The 16,952-nt window shown below is 47.5% G+C and overlaps 1 protein-coding gene across 2 annotated transcripts; it reads left to right on the top strand.

Annotated features, from left to right (window-relative positions):
- The first annotated feature begins 650 nt into the window (after positions 1 to 650).
- On the top strand, positions 651 to 13,549 carry LOC118087293 (urokinase plasminogen activator surface receptor). 2 transcript variants are annotated; one of them, XR_004692820.2, is made up of 8 exons: positions 651 to 964; positions 3,310 to 3,420; positions 4,655 to 4,801; positions 6,889 to 7,050; positions 7,186 to 7,323; positions 9,498 to 9,644; positions 12,141 to 12,783; positions 13,018 to 13,549. XR_004692820.2 is itself a non-coding variant. In XM_035119818.2 (7 exons), exons 1-7 carry the CDS (start codon positions 916 to 918, stop codon positions 12,401 to 12,403), a joined length of 1,017 nt encoding a protein of 338 aa, XP_034975709.2. In that variant the 5' UTR covers positions 651 to 915; the 3' UTR covers positions 12,404 to 13,549. The 2 variants fall into 2 exon arrangements, 1 of the variants encoding a protein (XP_034975709.2); XM_035119818.2 differs by having other exon boundaries at positions 12,141 to 13,549.
- Positions 13,550 to 16,952: the final 3,403 nt, after the last annotated feature.

Here is a 16,952-nt window from a genome sequence, read left to right as displayed (position 1 = left end):
GGCTCAGCAATTGCCCTCTCCCTCCGGAAACAAACCAGCACTGCTCTAAGAAAACACATGTGGCAAAGAGAGAGAGAGAGAGAGAGAGAGAGAGAGAGAGAGAGAGAGAGAGCGCATTAGCCCTACTGGGCTGCCCTCTACTCACTTGTGATTGGCCAAGTGGATACCCCGTCAATCAGGATTTTTTTTTATATAAAAAAGATTTTCCCCTCCACTTCTCACTTCCCTCTGTGGCCCCCTAGCCTTGTACTATGCCCCCCCCCCGTTTGCACGATTTTCACCTGGGGTGAAATTTGTTTTTGTTTCAAATGCTACACCAGTTGGCCACCCGGGGCTCCATAGGGGCAGAAGGGTGGAGGTGTCCAAGATGATGTTCCCCAGCTCTAAAATCGTATAAAAGGCAAGAACATGGAACCTTGCCCCATTCCTGCTTTTTATTTAATCTCCCTCCCTCCCTCCCTCCCTCCCAGGACTGCAAGGGCTCAGTGGAGGTGAGGCTTGCTTCTTCTTCATTCTGGTTTCACATTCTCCAGGGCTCTGTGCTGACGATGACAGTGCATTTCAGCGAAGAGCCTTGAAACCTTTAAGACATAACCAGCACACAAAGGAAAACTGTCACCACTTTCCCTCAGTTCCCCCCCTCCCTCTTCCTGCATCAGTCACATCATTGACTGCGTCACCCTCTGAGTTCTGCATAGCAGAAATGATAAAAGTTCCTTTCCAATTGATTTCAGGGGTGGGGCCAGAGGGGGGAAAGAGTTTTCTTTTTCTTTTTTTAAGGAATAAGCAGAGAGAGAAAGAGGGAGAGAGGTTGGCAGAACATTCTTCCTGTACAGAACAGAGGAACCAGCCGGGGACAGCAAGCTAGATCTGTGAATTAGAAGGAAATAATAACTTCCCTTCTAAACCACATCCATGGAATTGTTTTGGTTCAGCTTCTCCCTGTCTTTGATGGTAGCCCACGGTAAGTCTTGTGTGTGTGTGTGTGTCTTACAGATTATCTTCTGCCTAACGGCTGTCTGCTGTATCACATTGGTGTGTTTCCCCCCAGAATGGTGGTTATGTCTTTTTTAGAATCCTCAGTTGTTTTCCAGCAGAGGAGAGGAGCAAAGTTCAGTTGTGATCAGAATGTGTAACTTTCGGGGGAAGGGAGGGCGTTCAGTTCTCAAACCTCCTAGATTTTTATTTTTGGTATCATTACAAGAAAATGTGGGTCTGGTGTGCAGACTAGAGGTGTAAAGCAGAGGAGAAGTGGTGTGCTGACTGGCAGGCAGATCACCCATGGCAAAAAAGCAAGAGAGAAATGGTTAGAGCATTTGCCCGGTATGCAACTGTCAAAGTTTCATTGTAAGCATACCCCCCCCCCTGCAAGCATGGTACAGTATATTTATATTGAAATTATGGTTTCCTGCAGTTTAACTACAAACACAGATATCTCTGACTACTGTACTTGTTAAGATCCCCCTGAAATTCACCTAGTAGCATACATACTGAAAAGTATTTTAAAAGCTGCTGAACCATCATTTCTCTTGCATGGATTAAATATTGGTCTCAACCTCATCTCATGTCCCAGGATTTGATCCCTGGCCTCTCCAAGGTAGAGCTGGAAGAGGTTCCAGCTGAGATCTTGGAGACCCACTGCAAGGCAGCATAGACAATACTTGTTGTTTAGTCGTTTAGTTGTGTCCGACTCTTCGTGACCCCATGGACCATAGCACGCCAGGCACTCCTGTCTTCCACTGCCTCCCGCAGTTTGGTCAGACTCAAGTTGGTAGCTTCGAGAACACTGTCCAACCATCTCATCCTCTGCCGTCCCCTTCTCCTTGTGCCCTCCATCTTTCCCAACATCAGGGTCTTTTCCAGGGAGTCTTCTCTTCTCATGAGGTGGCCAAAGTTTTGGAGCCTCAGCTTCACAATCTGTCCTTCCAGTGAGCACTCAGGGCTGATTTCCTTCAGAATGGATAGGTTTGATCTTCTTGCAGTCCATGGGACTCTCAAGAGTCTCCTCCAGCACCATAATTCAAAAGCATCAATTCTTCGGCGATCGGCCTTCTTTATGGTCAATAGACAATAGACAATACTAAGTTGACACAAAGGTCTGGTGCTCCTAATTCTGGGCAGAGAGCAGCGTGCAATGGTTGGAGCAAACAAACTAAAAGGAGAACAAGGTGTTTTATTCTTAACTGGAGAAAGGGGGAGAATCTCAGCTGAGGGGGAAACTATGAGGATCTGGGTGCTTGCTGTGTTGTGTGCATGTGAATACAAGCTTGGTCCAGCAATTGGGGAGGGCCACGTGCTTCCCAGCCCTGCAGTAAATCAACTGTACAATTGCTTCTTGAGCTGTCACATGAAAGTAAAAATAGTCATAATTTTAAATTGGAGAAATCCTTTGTTGAGCCCTGACTCAGACCAAAGCCTTGCCACCGGACCCCATTTCTTCACACCTGACAGATGTGTAATATATTCACATCCTGTTGAGTTGGACATTTCCAAGCAGAAGGAAGGAAATGCCCGGTCAGGCAGGAACATAACCTTAAAAGGCGTGATGAGTGATGCCAGGGGGCTAAGGATTTCCCCATCCCCAGCAGTACTCGTGTCCTCACACTACCCTTGTGACAAAACAGCACCCTGGCTCAGCAGAGCCTCCAACCCTGGAAGGATGGAGCCTCAAAGACTTGACCCCTTCCCTCCCCATTTCGCTGTCCCTCGTCCTCTCATCTGTGAGCTATGCCACACAAGTAAGATCTCAGCGAGGCCAACTTCACCCTGAAGAGCACTCAATTCCAAGGCCCACATGTTCTGAGGAAACCCCCCACACACACCTCATGTGAAAGAACGCAGGAGGAAGTTGTGGGGCTCTCTGTGTGAGCCCCTCGATATGCCGTGCTGTCATGCACCATAGCCATGGGCCAACACCTGCATGTTCACCTGGCATAGGAAGGGGCTCCACTCATTTCAAGGACTGCCTCTCCCCATACGAAATGGCCTGGAGCCCACACATGCCATCTGTGGGCCTTCTCTGTGTGATGGAGGACCCGGGGGTGGCAACATGAGAACGGGCCTTTTCAGTGGTGGCTCCCCACTTGTGGAATGTTCTCCCCAGGGAGGCTCACTTGGCACCATCTTTACACATCTTTAGGTGCTGGTCAGATTGTCAGCATTTCTCCTGCGAAATGGGCATTTTTTGTGGCCACTAGAGGAGTTTCCTAGCCCCCAGATTCAAAAAGGTCAGGGACACACACACATATACACCCCAATTTGCATTATGCTGAACCTGGTTTGCTAATGGCTTCCCTTCTCTTCTCTCAGTCGCTGGACTTGAATGCTATGCTTGTGATGGCGACAGCGACTGCCAGGAAACGGAGACCTGCGAAGAGTACCAAGAGCAATGCAGTACCACCATAATGACTATACTGGCCCGTGAGTATTTTTGGCTGTGAGGATTGGAAGGGGAGGAGGACGAGGCAGATGAGAAGGAGCTGGAGAGCAGAGGTGAAGAACCTCAGCTTAGGCAGAATGAGTGTCAAAGGCAGCCCTCGAGGACAAACTCCCTCGTTCCACCTCTTGAATCATGCCCTTCATAAGCCCAGCTTTGCACCCTCCTCAAAGGTTTTTGCTTGGCTTGAACTCTGCCAATGCTTCATGCTTGGCTGGATGGAGCATGGTGTGGAACAGCATAGGCAAACTCGGCCCTCCAGATGTTTTAGAACTACAACTCCCATCATCCCTAGCTAACGGGACCAGTGGTCAGGGATGATGGGAGTTGTAGTCCCAAAGCATCTGGAGGGCCGAGTTTGCCTATGCCTGGTGTAGAAACTAGCCGACCAAACAAAGGTAACTCCGCCCACTTTAGCCTCTGGCCCCACCCACCAGTGGCATGCGGTGCCTGGAAAGTTGCCCAGAAAGGAAACTTGCCTCAGAAGGGAAAAGACACCCAAACCCTGAGATAGATGTTTTTAGAAGGATGTGAAAAATGGAGAGAAAGGAGAACTCTCTTCTCCTCATGATACCAGAACTGGGAGATCACCCAGTAAAAGGAGAAGAAACTTACTTTATTGTTTCATTTTCGAGATATATTTTCCTTTTTTTATCAGTGGGGGTCTGCTTGTAATGTTTTTGTTTGTGTTGCAAGTGAATAAAAGGGATTTGGTCAGGTGTGGGGGAAGGGCTGGTGGCCAAAGGGCAAAGGGGAGGGGTGGGGTGGGGTGGGTGTTGGCAATCAGAGCGAGAAGCTCTGGTAGCCCTCAGTATTTATATCTTCTGTGTGTGAAGTGAAGCAGCAACACACTGTTTTGCTGGTCTATAGCATGTTGTGTGTGGACAGTGGCGGTGACGAGCACCTATTGGCAAGTGCTTGTGACGCCACCCACACTCCGGACTCTGGAGAAGCTTTGCACCAACTTTTTAAATGTCAATAAATTTTATTTCAACGAAGGATGACTATGTACAAACTTATATGTGCCACAGTCTGTGACAACCAAACAGAACCACAAGGGGAGGGCCAAAACTGAGAACTAATCTGGTTTGCATATCTGTAAGCTGTGAAACAGGATTTATGCTATGAGCACTAAGTCTGTGTTTAGGAATGTTGCCTTCTAAGAAAGGGGGGGGCAAGAACGGTGCCTTCATTTTCTCTCTCTCTCTCTCCTTGCAGGATCTAAGATCTCCAGTTACATCCTGAAGGGCTGCGATGTGGGTGGGAAGCCAAACAGCTCCATCTCCCACCTCTCTGGCAACCAGGTCGTGTTCTTGGCGGAGGAGCACTGCGGGACTGAGCTCTGCAACCAGGGGGTGCTAAACGGTCAGTCCATGTGAGCGGAGAGGATTTGCTCTGCAGGCCATGCTGCACATTAAGTTGGAACCGCATGAACAGAACTCCCAGGAGAATTTTGTTTTCCCAAAAGCAACTGCGAGGGTGGGTTTGGAACAGGTGGAGGGGCAGTAAGCCTTTGCCCCAACACCTGTTCTGGTGTGTAAGCAGCCTCACCCCTGGAGCCGAGCTGAATCACCCCCATGCCAAATGACTCCTCTGTCACAGGGTGTTGGGGAAGCTGCAAACCCCACCATATCCGTGCTGGCTGGGGCTACAGAGTCCAACAGCTTCCCAAGGGTATCAGGCTGGGAAAGGCTGGTCCCAAGACCAAAGTAAGCCTTTTTCTTCTATCCATTCACATGCATGCATTTGAACCACTAAACCTCATGCAATTAGATCAGCTAATTTCGGTAACCGGGTCACAGTTTCAGCCCTGATGTTTCCCTCGCCATGCACATTAAATTTTATTTATCAAACGTCAAGTTGGCATTGCCCGGCTGGCATTCGTCTGTCTCAAGAGACAATGGAGGACAATGAAATCAAACCATTGGAGAGCTACAGTGCCTGCTGTGGCTGCAGAAACTGATACAGGAGAGACATATTTTTCTGCAGCTGGGGCAGATGAAGGCATACAATTTGTGCTGCTGCAGATGCACCCTGACATTTCGTCTCTCTGAGTTCCTCCCAGCGGTCATTCCTCCTCTGGCCACTACTATGGACACACATTATTTATTTACTTATTGCCTGCTGCGACGAAAGTCCCTCTCACTTTCCGTCTTATAACTCTGACCTCTCAATTATTAAAAGCACTAGCAGAGATTTCTGAGGTAAATCAAACCTCCCACTTATCCCTCTAGCCTTTCTTTAAACCCTCTAGCACTTGTGGGTTTTCAAAAATAAAAGAGAGTCCTCTTCCAGCCTAAACGTGACCAGGTACCTATACTGTATAGACTTGGGGCTATAAATAAGACTGTTCCTATGTGCGCTCAGATAAGGGTTTCCCTTCACTAGAACCTCCCTTACTGTAAAGCTAGCCTCCTTCCTGAGGTAACTTTATTATCGCTCAGAACCTGTCTCCTCCTTTAGCCCCCCCCCTTTCTTGGTGCACTCTCAGCCACAAACTAACCTTTCTCCTCTAAAAGGCAGTTTTGACAGTTTAAAAGGGTTCCCCACCACCTGGGTTCCTGGGTACCTTAGCTGGAAAATGAAATAGACGATTACTAATGTGACACTTTAAAGATGGATATTTATTGGCTTGAATCTTAATGGTTGCTTTCTGGTAACATTGGTACAAACTTAACTTCACAGGTAACGTTCTTGGTAATCAAATAACAGAATACCTATCCACTACTTCATCTACTCTAAAATCTACCTTCTCCACAACCACCCAAGCTCCCACACAGAAAAACCCCCAACCACCAACTCACATAACTGTTGCACATCATATTTTAAACCCTCGGCAGTCCCACCTCCAGCGGAATGTTGCTGCCAGTCACCAGGGAGACTGGGTTAACCTTTCAAGCGGCCTGCTTGGAGAAGCAAAATACAACAGAACATTTCTTTAAAAACAAAACAAAAAAAACCAAACACGTCACACCTGCCCTTTACCTTAAAGTCCCAGGGTGGGTTCCTACATTAGAACAAACTGTCAACACTTTAAAGAAACTTTATGCAGAGTTTTTTAGATGTAGATTTTTATACAAGTGAACTCAGCGCCAATTCTCATTTTGCTTAAGGTGTGTGTGAAATTCAAGAAGTAACGAAAAACACAAATAAAGCAGGTGGAGGGAGAAAAGAAAGAAGAATGCATCTATCTAGACTTTCTCTTCTACTCATATTATTTTGTTTAATGGGAAAAGTGAACGCACATAAAAAATAAGATTTACATGCTGACAAAATAAAAGATTGCATGACTGTGTAGGCTTGGTCTCCTTAAATCCATGCGCCTATATAAAATTGTTTGATCCCAGTCAGATGAAAATATATCCAAATGCTTTGTGACTGTGGTTCACCTAATAAATTCAGCCCTGATTTTTCTTTCTGCTTCTCTCCCTGCTCCTTTCTTCAAACTGCAGTCGTGGACATGCTCACTGCTCGCGGTCGCCCACCAAATCCCTTGAATTGCTATTCCTGCAGCTCAGCCGACCAGACCTGCTACAACTCCAGCCATATGCAGATGCGCTGCGCGCGGCCAGAGGAGAAGTGCATAGACATCACGTCCTTCACTGGGACAGAAGGTGAGCTCCTGAAGGCCTTGGTTTGATGGGGTTCTTCCTAACCTCCTAAGAGAGGTTGTTGCAATGAAATTTGCACCAGTGCCTCGTAGAGACAAAAGGCCACAATTACAGCCACTGTTTTCTCCCAACTGGCAGAGTTTCCAGGGGACCAACAACGCATCAAAGGCTGCAGCTCGCTCACCCACTGCCAGGAGCCTCTGGGCTTCCACAACCAGAACAGTTTCCATCTGATCAAATGTTGCAATTCCAGCCAGTGCAATGATGGCACGCAAGGTAAGGTTTTGGATTCCAGAAGCAACGAAATGTTTCTGTGTATTTTGCCAACTCCTGATGGCATTGTTCTTGCTCAAGGGGGAAGACAGAGGACTCAACTATACAGCTGCAAATAAAATGTTTTAAGTGTGTTGCAAATGTGAACCTAGATGGTGATGGTGAACTATGGAAAATTCAGAGTATTTTTCAAAACGTTTTTAAAAAGCCATTTTCACAACATTTTTTAATATGTGTCCAGATTCCACCATAGTTCTGTGCATAGCTGCCAAGTTATCCCTTTTTTAAAGGGATTTTCCCTTATGCTGAATAGGCTTCCTCGTGAGAAAAGGGAAAACTTGGCAGCTATGGTTCTGTGTGATACTATAAAGTGTTAGCAAACCAATTCATTCCCCTGAACCCCCATAGTTTTCTATTTCCCTTTTCCAGATGACCATCAAATATAGCACCATACTTTTCAACAATTTTTCCAACGAAAATAGGGACACCCTATTTCATAATAATTCCACTCTGGAATTTAAGAACCTCCCTATACAGACAGGGCTGCCTTCAAATTTCTTCTAAAGGTTGTATAGTTACTTATCTCCTTGGCTTCGGGGTTGCATAACTCCATACCCATCAACATTTTTCTGATGAAAACAGAGACGTCCTAAGGAATCAAATCAGGATCAAATCAGAAACCAGGATGGCTTCTGTAAATCCTGGACTGTCCCTGGAAAATAGGGACACTTGGAGGGTCTGTAGTAGCCACTGAGCATCCTCAGTCCTCACTGGGCTGTTGAGCAGGGTGGGGTGTGTATATATTTTTTGTTCTTCTGAAAACTTCAGAGTTCTCCCTAGCATGCCAATACCTCCCTAAGTTCCTATCCTATCAGCACAGCATCAGCACTTGAATTTGCTATTAAAGGGAATGAGGCTCAGAACCAAGGGTGGTCAGGTGGCATCTGTTATATAATATAGAAGCCTGGTGCTTTTAACAGCTGTGTTGTGTCTTTAAAGTCAACACATGCAGCTTTCCTGACTGCCGCAAGTTAAATATCAAATACTAAATACATACTGCTTGTTGATATGGTTGCTACCTAGCCTGTGTTTTTTGTAATCAGATGTGGGTCCGAGAGCTAGTAAATTCTTTATTCCACCCAGAATCTAAATATGAAGTGGGGGGATTAGGGTCAAAAGGAGGGCTGAAACCCCATCAGTTTGGGGGCAAGGTCAGGTCTGGCCCACCTATGAGGCAAGGTGAAATGACTGCCTCAGGTGGCAGAATCCACCAGGGCAGCAAATTCCTGTATAGATCTTCCTTCCCCCTTTGTTCCTGATGTAGGTCTTCCCTTACCCCTTATTTCTTCATGGTGTGTGTGTGTGCAATTTTGGGGTCTGCCTCAGGTGCCAAAAGGTTTTGGACTGGCCCTGGGCAAGGCAAAACTCACTAGCCCCACAGGTGTTGTTCACACATAATGCTAATCCATGGATTGCAAAAGGATTGTTTAAATCAGGGTTTCGCAAACTTGGGAAAACTCTCCAGCTGTTTTTGGACTACAATTCCCATCAAGCTGGTCCTGCTAGCTAGGGATGATGGGAGTTGTAATCCCAAAACAGCCAAAGACCCGATTATGGGAAACCCTGGTTTAAACCATTGCTCAGCATCATGCCTAAACCCTGCTCAAGAGTTCAACTATTTCCTGCCAACAATTCATGATTCAAAGCTATTGTTACTTGTTACATTAGAAATCTTGGTTTGTTTTAACAATGTCTCAGCATGATGCGTGAACCCAACATCAATTCCTAACCATAGTTTCTTTGACCACCCTAACCCGGCTACAAAGGCATGGTGTAGGAACAGCTGGAAAAGAAACCAAACTTTGGGGAAACAAGTTTGGGGGAAATAACCCATGGTTACCTCAAAATTTGTTCAACAAACCATGGCTTAAACCTGCCATACAGTGTCTTTTCAGGTGGCTGCTGGGCTGGCGCCCACAATTTCTTTCTTTTATTACCCATGATGCCCTGGGATAGTGCTACACTGTGGTTGCACCCCTTTAATAATGGCTTCCATTTTTATTTTTTATTTTTTAAAAAGGACCCAAATTTAAAGCCATAAATATGTGGCCTTGGTGCAGGCAGCCTGGGGTGAACTTTATGATGGTACTGAGAATATTCACTCATTCTGCCTACAGACTACAAGGATACCCCACCCCACCCAAATGGGGTCACGTGTTTCAGTTGTGAGGGGAATTCCACCCATGGTTGTTCCCCAGATGACATCACTAAGGTGCAGTGCCAGGGTGTGATGACCCAATGCTTAGAGGCCTCAGGGATACATGGTGAGTATCATCTACTCATTCTTTCTCACTCCATCTGGAGTTTAATGTGACCAGGTTAATCCCAACAGAAAGAGGCACAGAGCAGAGGTTTTCAACCCTTTTGAGCCCACGGCTCCCTTGACCAAGTGCCTTCTTTCTGCGGCACCCATGTGGGGCTCAGGAGCAAAGTTATGTCAACCCTTGCCTGCAGAGCTGGCAGCCTCTCACCCCTTTTTTAAAAAACACCCTCCCTTGTGGAGTCTTCCCTCCTCTCTTCTCCCCTCTTCTTGGCCAGCTGCTGCTGCCACTCCTGGTCTCTGACCTGCCCTCCCTGCCCTCAAGAGAGGTGCCTCTTCACAGTGCCCCACAGGGGCCTGGGAAGCACCCCCTGGCCATCCCCAGAGGTACTATTCGCCTGGGGAACTTGTAGCCAGGGCTGTTGCAACGAACAGCTGCACCAGCCTTTGGGAGGCAGAGACACGAGAGGGCATCAGAGAAGGGAGGGAAGGAAAGAAAGAAAGAAAGAGGGACAGAGGCCTGTGTTGACTGCAGCACCCCTGACCATCATTCAAGGCACCCCAGGGTACTACGGAACACTGGTTGTAAATCACTGGGATAGGACAATTATGTGTTCTTTGAAGGGGTGGGAACAATTACATCCATTTAGGTGAATGCACATCATTTCAATGCTCTCAAAACTGGCATGGGGAGGCAGACAGTCTGCCAGAAAGATAGGGAAGGGGGAGGTCATGCTGCTGAGTCAGGGCCAAATCCAACAAGACATATTAGAGCTATAATCATTCCCAGGGCCGTCTTAAGCTTAAATGGCACCGTGGTGCAGGGATCCCTCGGGCACCCCGCCCACACCCCCATGTTTCCCTCCGGGGCGGACAGCACCTCTCCCTTGGGCCCCTTTGCGGCCCACCTCGTATTGCCAGTGGGCGGCCTGCAGGAGCTGCCAGGCTTGGTCAATGGCGCAGCCAGCGGCCACCACGAACTGGCCGATCAGCAGCTGCCGCTTCAGCTCCTCCGAGGCGCCGTCCCCGTCCCCCCGACATGGCGCGCCTTCTGCTTCTTGCCTACCGCGGGCAGGACCGACGCCGGTGACGCCATACTCGCGCTCCGCCGGACTCGCTGCCAGCTGTGGTCCGCCTCCACCTGCTCGGCTGAAGCGGCTGCACGGTGCTGCCACCAGGGAGCCCTGGGTGCTGCGCTGACAGGAGGCTCAGGGCTGGCTCCCCTGCAACGGCGCCTGCAGCCCGAGAAGAGGCCTGATGTAGCCGGAGAAGAGGCAGGCGAGGGTGGAGTTGACAGCGGGGTTTCAGGGCGGCTCCTCCAGCAGGAGGGCGCGGCGCAGCATGGCGGAGGCGCCCTCCAGCACCCTCCAAAACTTGCCACCATGGCGCCTTGCGCCAGTAGCCTCTATGGCTAAGACGCCCCTGACCATTCCCCACCCCCCTTTGACAAGCGGTTCCTCAGTAGCTCACATCTAAGGCCTTCCAAGCAGACTTCAGACTTCTACAAGGAAAGTCTAAGGAAAGTTTCACCTGCTCAATGTCACTCTTTGGACAGGTGTTCATGGAACGGGGCGGGGGCATGCACACATGCACAGGGTGGAAATCCTCCACAACGTACACTTACCTTTTGGTTCAGCAACAAAGTGATCCAAGTAGTCACCAGGAGTCAGATGATGAGATACAAGCAGGAGAGGATGTCCAAAAAGGCTCCCAGTCAGAGTCTATCAATTTCATTTTTTTTTCAATCTTAAATTCAGGTCCCCACATTCCACACCAGTTGGAGAGGGTTGTTTGTTTGTTTTTGGTAAAGTCCTCATGAGAATCCACCAGCATTTTAGCATGGATTTGTCTTTATATACATGCTTTCAATGCATTTTTGCCTAAAGTACACATTTTGGCAAAGCATATTTCCCCTATTATAATCCTAGAATTGTAATGCTGGAATCACAACTAAAACATCAATGACAGATGGCCATCCAACTTCTGCTTAAAAACCCAAAGGAAGGAGAGTCCACAACCTCTCAAGGGAGACCATTCCACTGTCGAACAGCTCTTACCATCAAAAGGTTATCCCTGTGTTTAGTTGGAATCTCTTTTCTTGTAGCTTGATGCCACTGCTTCAAGTTCCACCCTTTGAAGCAGGAAAAAACAAGCTTGTTCCCTCTTCCATATGACTGCCCTTGAGATATTTAAAGAGGGCTGTAGTATCTCCTCTCAGTCTGCTCTTTTCCAGGCTAAACATACCCCTTCAACTGTTTCTCATAATGCATGCTTGCATGTTGTTTTCACTAATATATGCATTTGAATGCACACGCATTTTTGTACCCATTGGAAAACTGCATCGCGACATTTGGAAAAGTGTGCATTCCAGAATATGGCTGCGTTTTGATTCTCAAATTGTTTCAGAAAGTGTGCAATGGGGAGAAAATTGGCATTTAAATGAGAACTGAAACCAATTTCTCCCCATCTGTCACTAATCACTGCTCATTTCCACATTCAGGCTCTACTGGGCAAATCTCTGCCGTCAAGGGTTGTGCTTCGCCATCCTGGTGTGACAGTCCTTACACTTCCGTCTACAAGAACCTGGGTGCTATTCACAGCCGCTGCTGCACTGGTGACCTCTGCAACAATTGGATTGTCGATGGGACGCTGAAACCATCCCCTAGGAGCCAAGCCAGCTGCAGAGTCTCAGCCCAGCACACTTTGCTCTCAATGGGTCTTTTGATCCTTCTGACCTTTCTCCTCTCCTCAGAGAGCTCCTGATCTCCACCGCTAAGATCAGGGCATATTCCAGGCCAGGATGTTCCAGGGTTTTCTCCCCGTCTTCCAATATTAGAATGCAGCTGTGAAGAAAACACGCGACATAAGAATGGACCGCCTCTGAGCATACACAGAGTGCCTTTGCCCACACCACCGAGGAACTACAGCCCACTCCTATAACACTTTGGGGATTAAGAGGCAGACCTTCCAGGTTGAAGTTCTAACCAAGCACAAGTTCCACGACCTTCTCTTTTTAAAGTTGCTGCAAACGAGAGAAGGGGAGAGTCGTCTTTTGTTTGGCTCCTGCTTGAGGGTTGTCCACTGTGAGAACAGGATGCTGACCTACAGTAGATGGGGCCATCTTCTTACATTCTGATGTCTGGGTAAGAAGCCCCATTGCACAAAGCAAGGCTTGCTTTTGAGTACTGAATCAGGCAGTACGTTATTTGTTGAGAAAGGAGTGGAGTGGAGAGTGGCGGCTGGGGAAGAGCGAGACTCAGGACTCCTGCGTTCTCTTCTCTGCTCTCTGTGTTGCAAATTAAGGCAGAGGAGCTCGACACCTCTCCTGACTAGAGAAATCCTGGGGGCCATAACTTTTCTTTCATTTTCGAAAACAGATATATGCAAAACAGAAACGTCCCGCCTTATTATTTATTCTTTTCGCACTGCTGTGGAGGACTGCAGGACTCTTTCAAGAAACAAGGATTTGTCCCATTGTCTGTTTAAGATCTGGGAGGCAATTTTGGGAAGCAAACACAAGACTGTTCAGAAAACCAGAAGTTCCATCAGACGTGGGAAATTGTGCAAGGCACTATCTAGACGCCATTCCGGTTTGGACTTCCTGAAGTTTGTTAACCACAGGATGTAGTCACTGCCCTTTATTTTATTATCCTTATACGCGTTTGAACATTATTTATCTTAATAAACTATTTTTATATTATTTAAAGTATACGCTTGTGTGTCAGCTGTTTTAAATGTAGGGCTGGGGAACTCCGGACGTTGTTGGACTCCAACATCCATCAGCCCCTGCCAGCATGGCCAACCATCAGGGATAATGGGATCTGTAGTCCAACAAACTTGCCAAGTTCCCAGGTCCCTCATCCATAAAGGAATTGACCCTACACAGAACAGTTTCTGCTCTCATCCATGACATATATTTATAGTACTATAACTAAAACATCTACGGCTTCCTGCAAAGAATCGTGGGAACCATATTTTGTTGAGGGTGCTGGGAATTGTAGCTCTGTGAGGGATCCCCTAAAAATTCTCAGCACCCATAACAAAATGAAGTTCTCAGGATTTCTTTTTTTTGGGGGGGGGACCCATGGCTGTTAAAGGAGTATTAGAGTGTTTGAAATGTGTAGTGTATGTTTGACCTTCTCCCTCTCTCCCTCTCCCCCTCTCTCCCTCTCCCTCTCTCTCTCTCCCTCTCTCTCTCTCTGTGTGTGTGTGTGTGAGAGAGAGAGAGAGAGAGAGAGGGAGAGAGAGAGAGAGAGAGAGTCTCTCGCTTCTTTTGTCCACATCCACATGTACCTTTAAAGCATTATGATACCACTTAAAAAAGTTATGCCATCCCCAAAAAACCTGGGAAGTGAAGTCTGTTAAGAGTGCTGAGAATTGTTAAAGGTTAAGGGAAATGGACCCCTGACCATTAGGTCCAGTCATGACTGACTCTGGGGTTGCAGCGCTCATCTTGCGTTATTTGCTGAGGGAGCTTCCAGGTCATGTGGCCAGCATGACTAAGCCGCTTCTGGCGAACCAGAGCAGCGCACAGAAACGCCGTTTACCTTCCCGCTGTAGCGGTACCTATTTATCTACTTGCACATTGTTAGGAGACCACTATTCCCCTCAGAGAGCTACAGTTCCCAGAATTCCCAGGGAAGAGGGACTGGTTGTTAAACCACTTGGAGACACTGTAGCCCTGTAGCCCAGCTGGATCAGTCAAAGGGCATTGCCTATGCACACTCACAGGTTCTATCTGCACTAGGGGAGCGGGTGGCGCCATGGTCTAAACCACTGAGCCTCTTGGGCTTGTTGATTGGAAGGTCGGTGGTTCTAATCCCCACGATGCATTGAGCTTCCGTTGCTGTGACCCAGCTTCTGGCAACCTAGCAGTTCAAGACAAGTACTGTAGATAAATAGGTACCACTGCAGTGGGAAGGTAAACAGCATTTCCGTGCCCTCTGGTTTCCAGCACGGTGTCCCATTGCGCCAGAAGTGGTTTAGTCATGCTGGCCACATGACGCGGAAAACTGTCTGCAGACAAATGCCAACTCCCTCGGCCTGAAAGCGAGATGAGCGCCGCAGCCAATAGTCGCCTTTGACTGGACTTAACCGTCCAGGAGTCCTTTTCCTTTACCTATCTGCACTACATATTTAAAGCAGTGTTCAAAGCACTTTTAAATGGTCCTGGCTTCTCCTTCAAAGAATCCTGGTTGTTGTAGTTCAGGGGTCAGCAAACTTTTTCAGCAGGGGGCCAGTCCACTGTCCCTCAGACCTTGTGGGGGGCCAGACTATATTTTGAAAAATATATATGAATGAATTCCTATGCCCCACAAATAACCCAGAGATGCATTTTAAATAAAAGGACACATTCTATGCATGTAAAAACATGCTGATTTCCGGACCGTCCGCAATTGGGCCGCATCTGGCCCCCGGGCCTTAGTTTGGATACCCCTGTTGTAGTTTCTTAAGGGTGCTGAGAGTTGATAGGAGACCCCCCTCTTCCCCTCCCAGGGTTGCTGTTCTCAGAGTCCCCTGGAAAGAGGGATTTATTGTTAAACCACTCTGAGAAAACATTAGCTCTGTCATGGGAATAGGGTGTCTCCTAACAACACTCAGTATCCTTAGCAAACTACAGCTCCCAGGATTCTCTGGGGGAACCCAAGACTGTTTACAGTGTTATCCTAGTGATTTAAATATACAGTATGGCACGAATCCCCCCCCCCCCGCCCCTTAAACTTCATTTATTATTGCAGACTTGCACCTGGCTGGCATTGATCAGGAATCCTGGAAAATCACTGGTTAAAATCAGTGTAGGTTCTGTTCACCATCCAATTTGGCTATGGTGTCTTAAGAAGTATCTAAATGCTTAGCAAACAAACCATTTCCCAAGAATTCTTTCTTCTTCTTCTTCTTCTTCTTCTTCTTCTTCTTCTTCTTCTTCTTCTTCTTCTTCTTCTTCTTCTTCTTCTTCTTCTTCTTCTTCCTCTCCTTCTCCTTCTCCTTCTTCTTCCTCTTCTTCTTCTTCCTAGAATTGCCACTCTACGATAAAGTTATCAAGGCAGCTCCCAATTTTGCAGTAGGTGTGTGGGACCAAACTATACCCAAGAACGTCTCCAGTGGGACTAGGGAAGAGTCCAGCCTGAAAATCTGGAGATTCGCTGCCAGTCACTGTTGCCACTACTGAGCTAGATAGACCAACACTCTGACTCAGGATAAGGCAACTTCCTGTGTTCTTATGATTTCTCCTAGAAATGATATTTCCTTAGATACAGGTGGGTTTCTGTTTTAAGAACATGGGGTGCCCCTGGGAAAATTGATTTTCCCAGACCTCCCTCTGTGCTACAGCCACTAAAGGATAACACTTTATATTCTAGTTACAGGTAGGTAGCCATGTTGGTCTGCCGTAGTCAAAACAGAATAAAAAAAAGTCCCTTCCAGTAGCACCTTAGAGACCAACTAAGTTTGTCATGGGTATGAGCTTTTGTGTGCATGCACACTTCTTCAGTTGCGAAATGAGGTATCTGAAGAAGTGTGCATGCACATGATAGCTCATACCTATGACAAACTTAGTTGGTTTCTAAGGTGCTACTGGAAGGATTTTTTATTTTGTTTTACCTTTTTAATCTCTCTCTTTTGCCCTGGCCACCTGCCCACTTAGCAACTTCACCAACTTCTAGTTCTACAGGTCTCCCTTCTTCATGATACCAGTCATTTCCTTTGCAAACGGGCAGACATCCTTTGTGGCACCCCAACATTTTAAAAGACAATGGGACTGCCCTCTGAAAGCATTTCAAATAGAGGACTCCCCACTGCAATGTAGAACATATGACCATCTTGTTTCAGCCCCTATCTGGACAACGGGCAGACATCCTTTGTGACACCCCAACATTTTAAGAGACAACGGGACACCCACCACCTTGTCCAGATAGGGGCTGAAACAAGAATGTCATATGTTCTACATTGCAGTGGGGAAGTCCTCTATTTGAAATGCTTTCAGGGGGCAGTCCTCTGGTTGAAGGTGACCTGTATCTGAAGGGCTTGTGTGGTCTATGTCTGTTGGTGACCCCTGATCTGGGAAAACCATTAAGGGGTCCCTATGTGAGACATTGATCTCCTTTCTCCCCCCCCCCCCCAAGGAATCTGCCTTCAATGTGAACGTTGTGAAAGTGCCACCCGGTCGTGCTCTGGGCCTCTGCAGACCTGCAAAGAGCCTCAGAGTGCCTGCCTCACCCTCACAGTAGAGACCAGAGTGGGTAAGTGGCTCATGTTTCGTGGGCTTGGGTGGAAGGTTACCATATTTTTCGCCCTAGGGGACTCTGCCTTTAGC

The sequence above is a fragment of the Zootoca vivipara genome, chromosome 6, assembly GCF_963506605.1.
Source record: "Zootoca vivipara chromosome 6, rZooViv1.1, whole genome shotgun sequence".
In the NCBI taxonomy this organism is placed as follows: domain Eukaryota; kingdom Metazoa; phylum Chordata; class Lepidosauria; order Squamata; family Lacertidae; genus Zootoca; species Zootoca vivipara.
The sequence above is the reverse complement of the archived record's forward strand: the minus strand, read 5'-3'. Positions and strand labels throughout refer to the sequence as shown.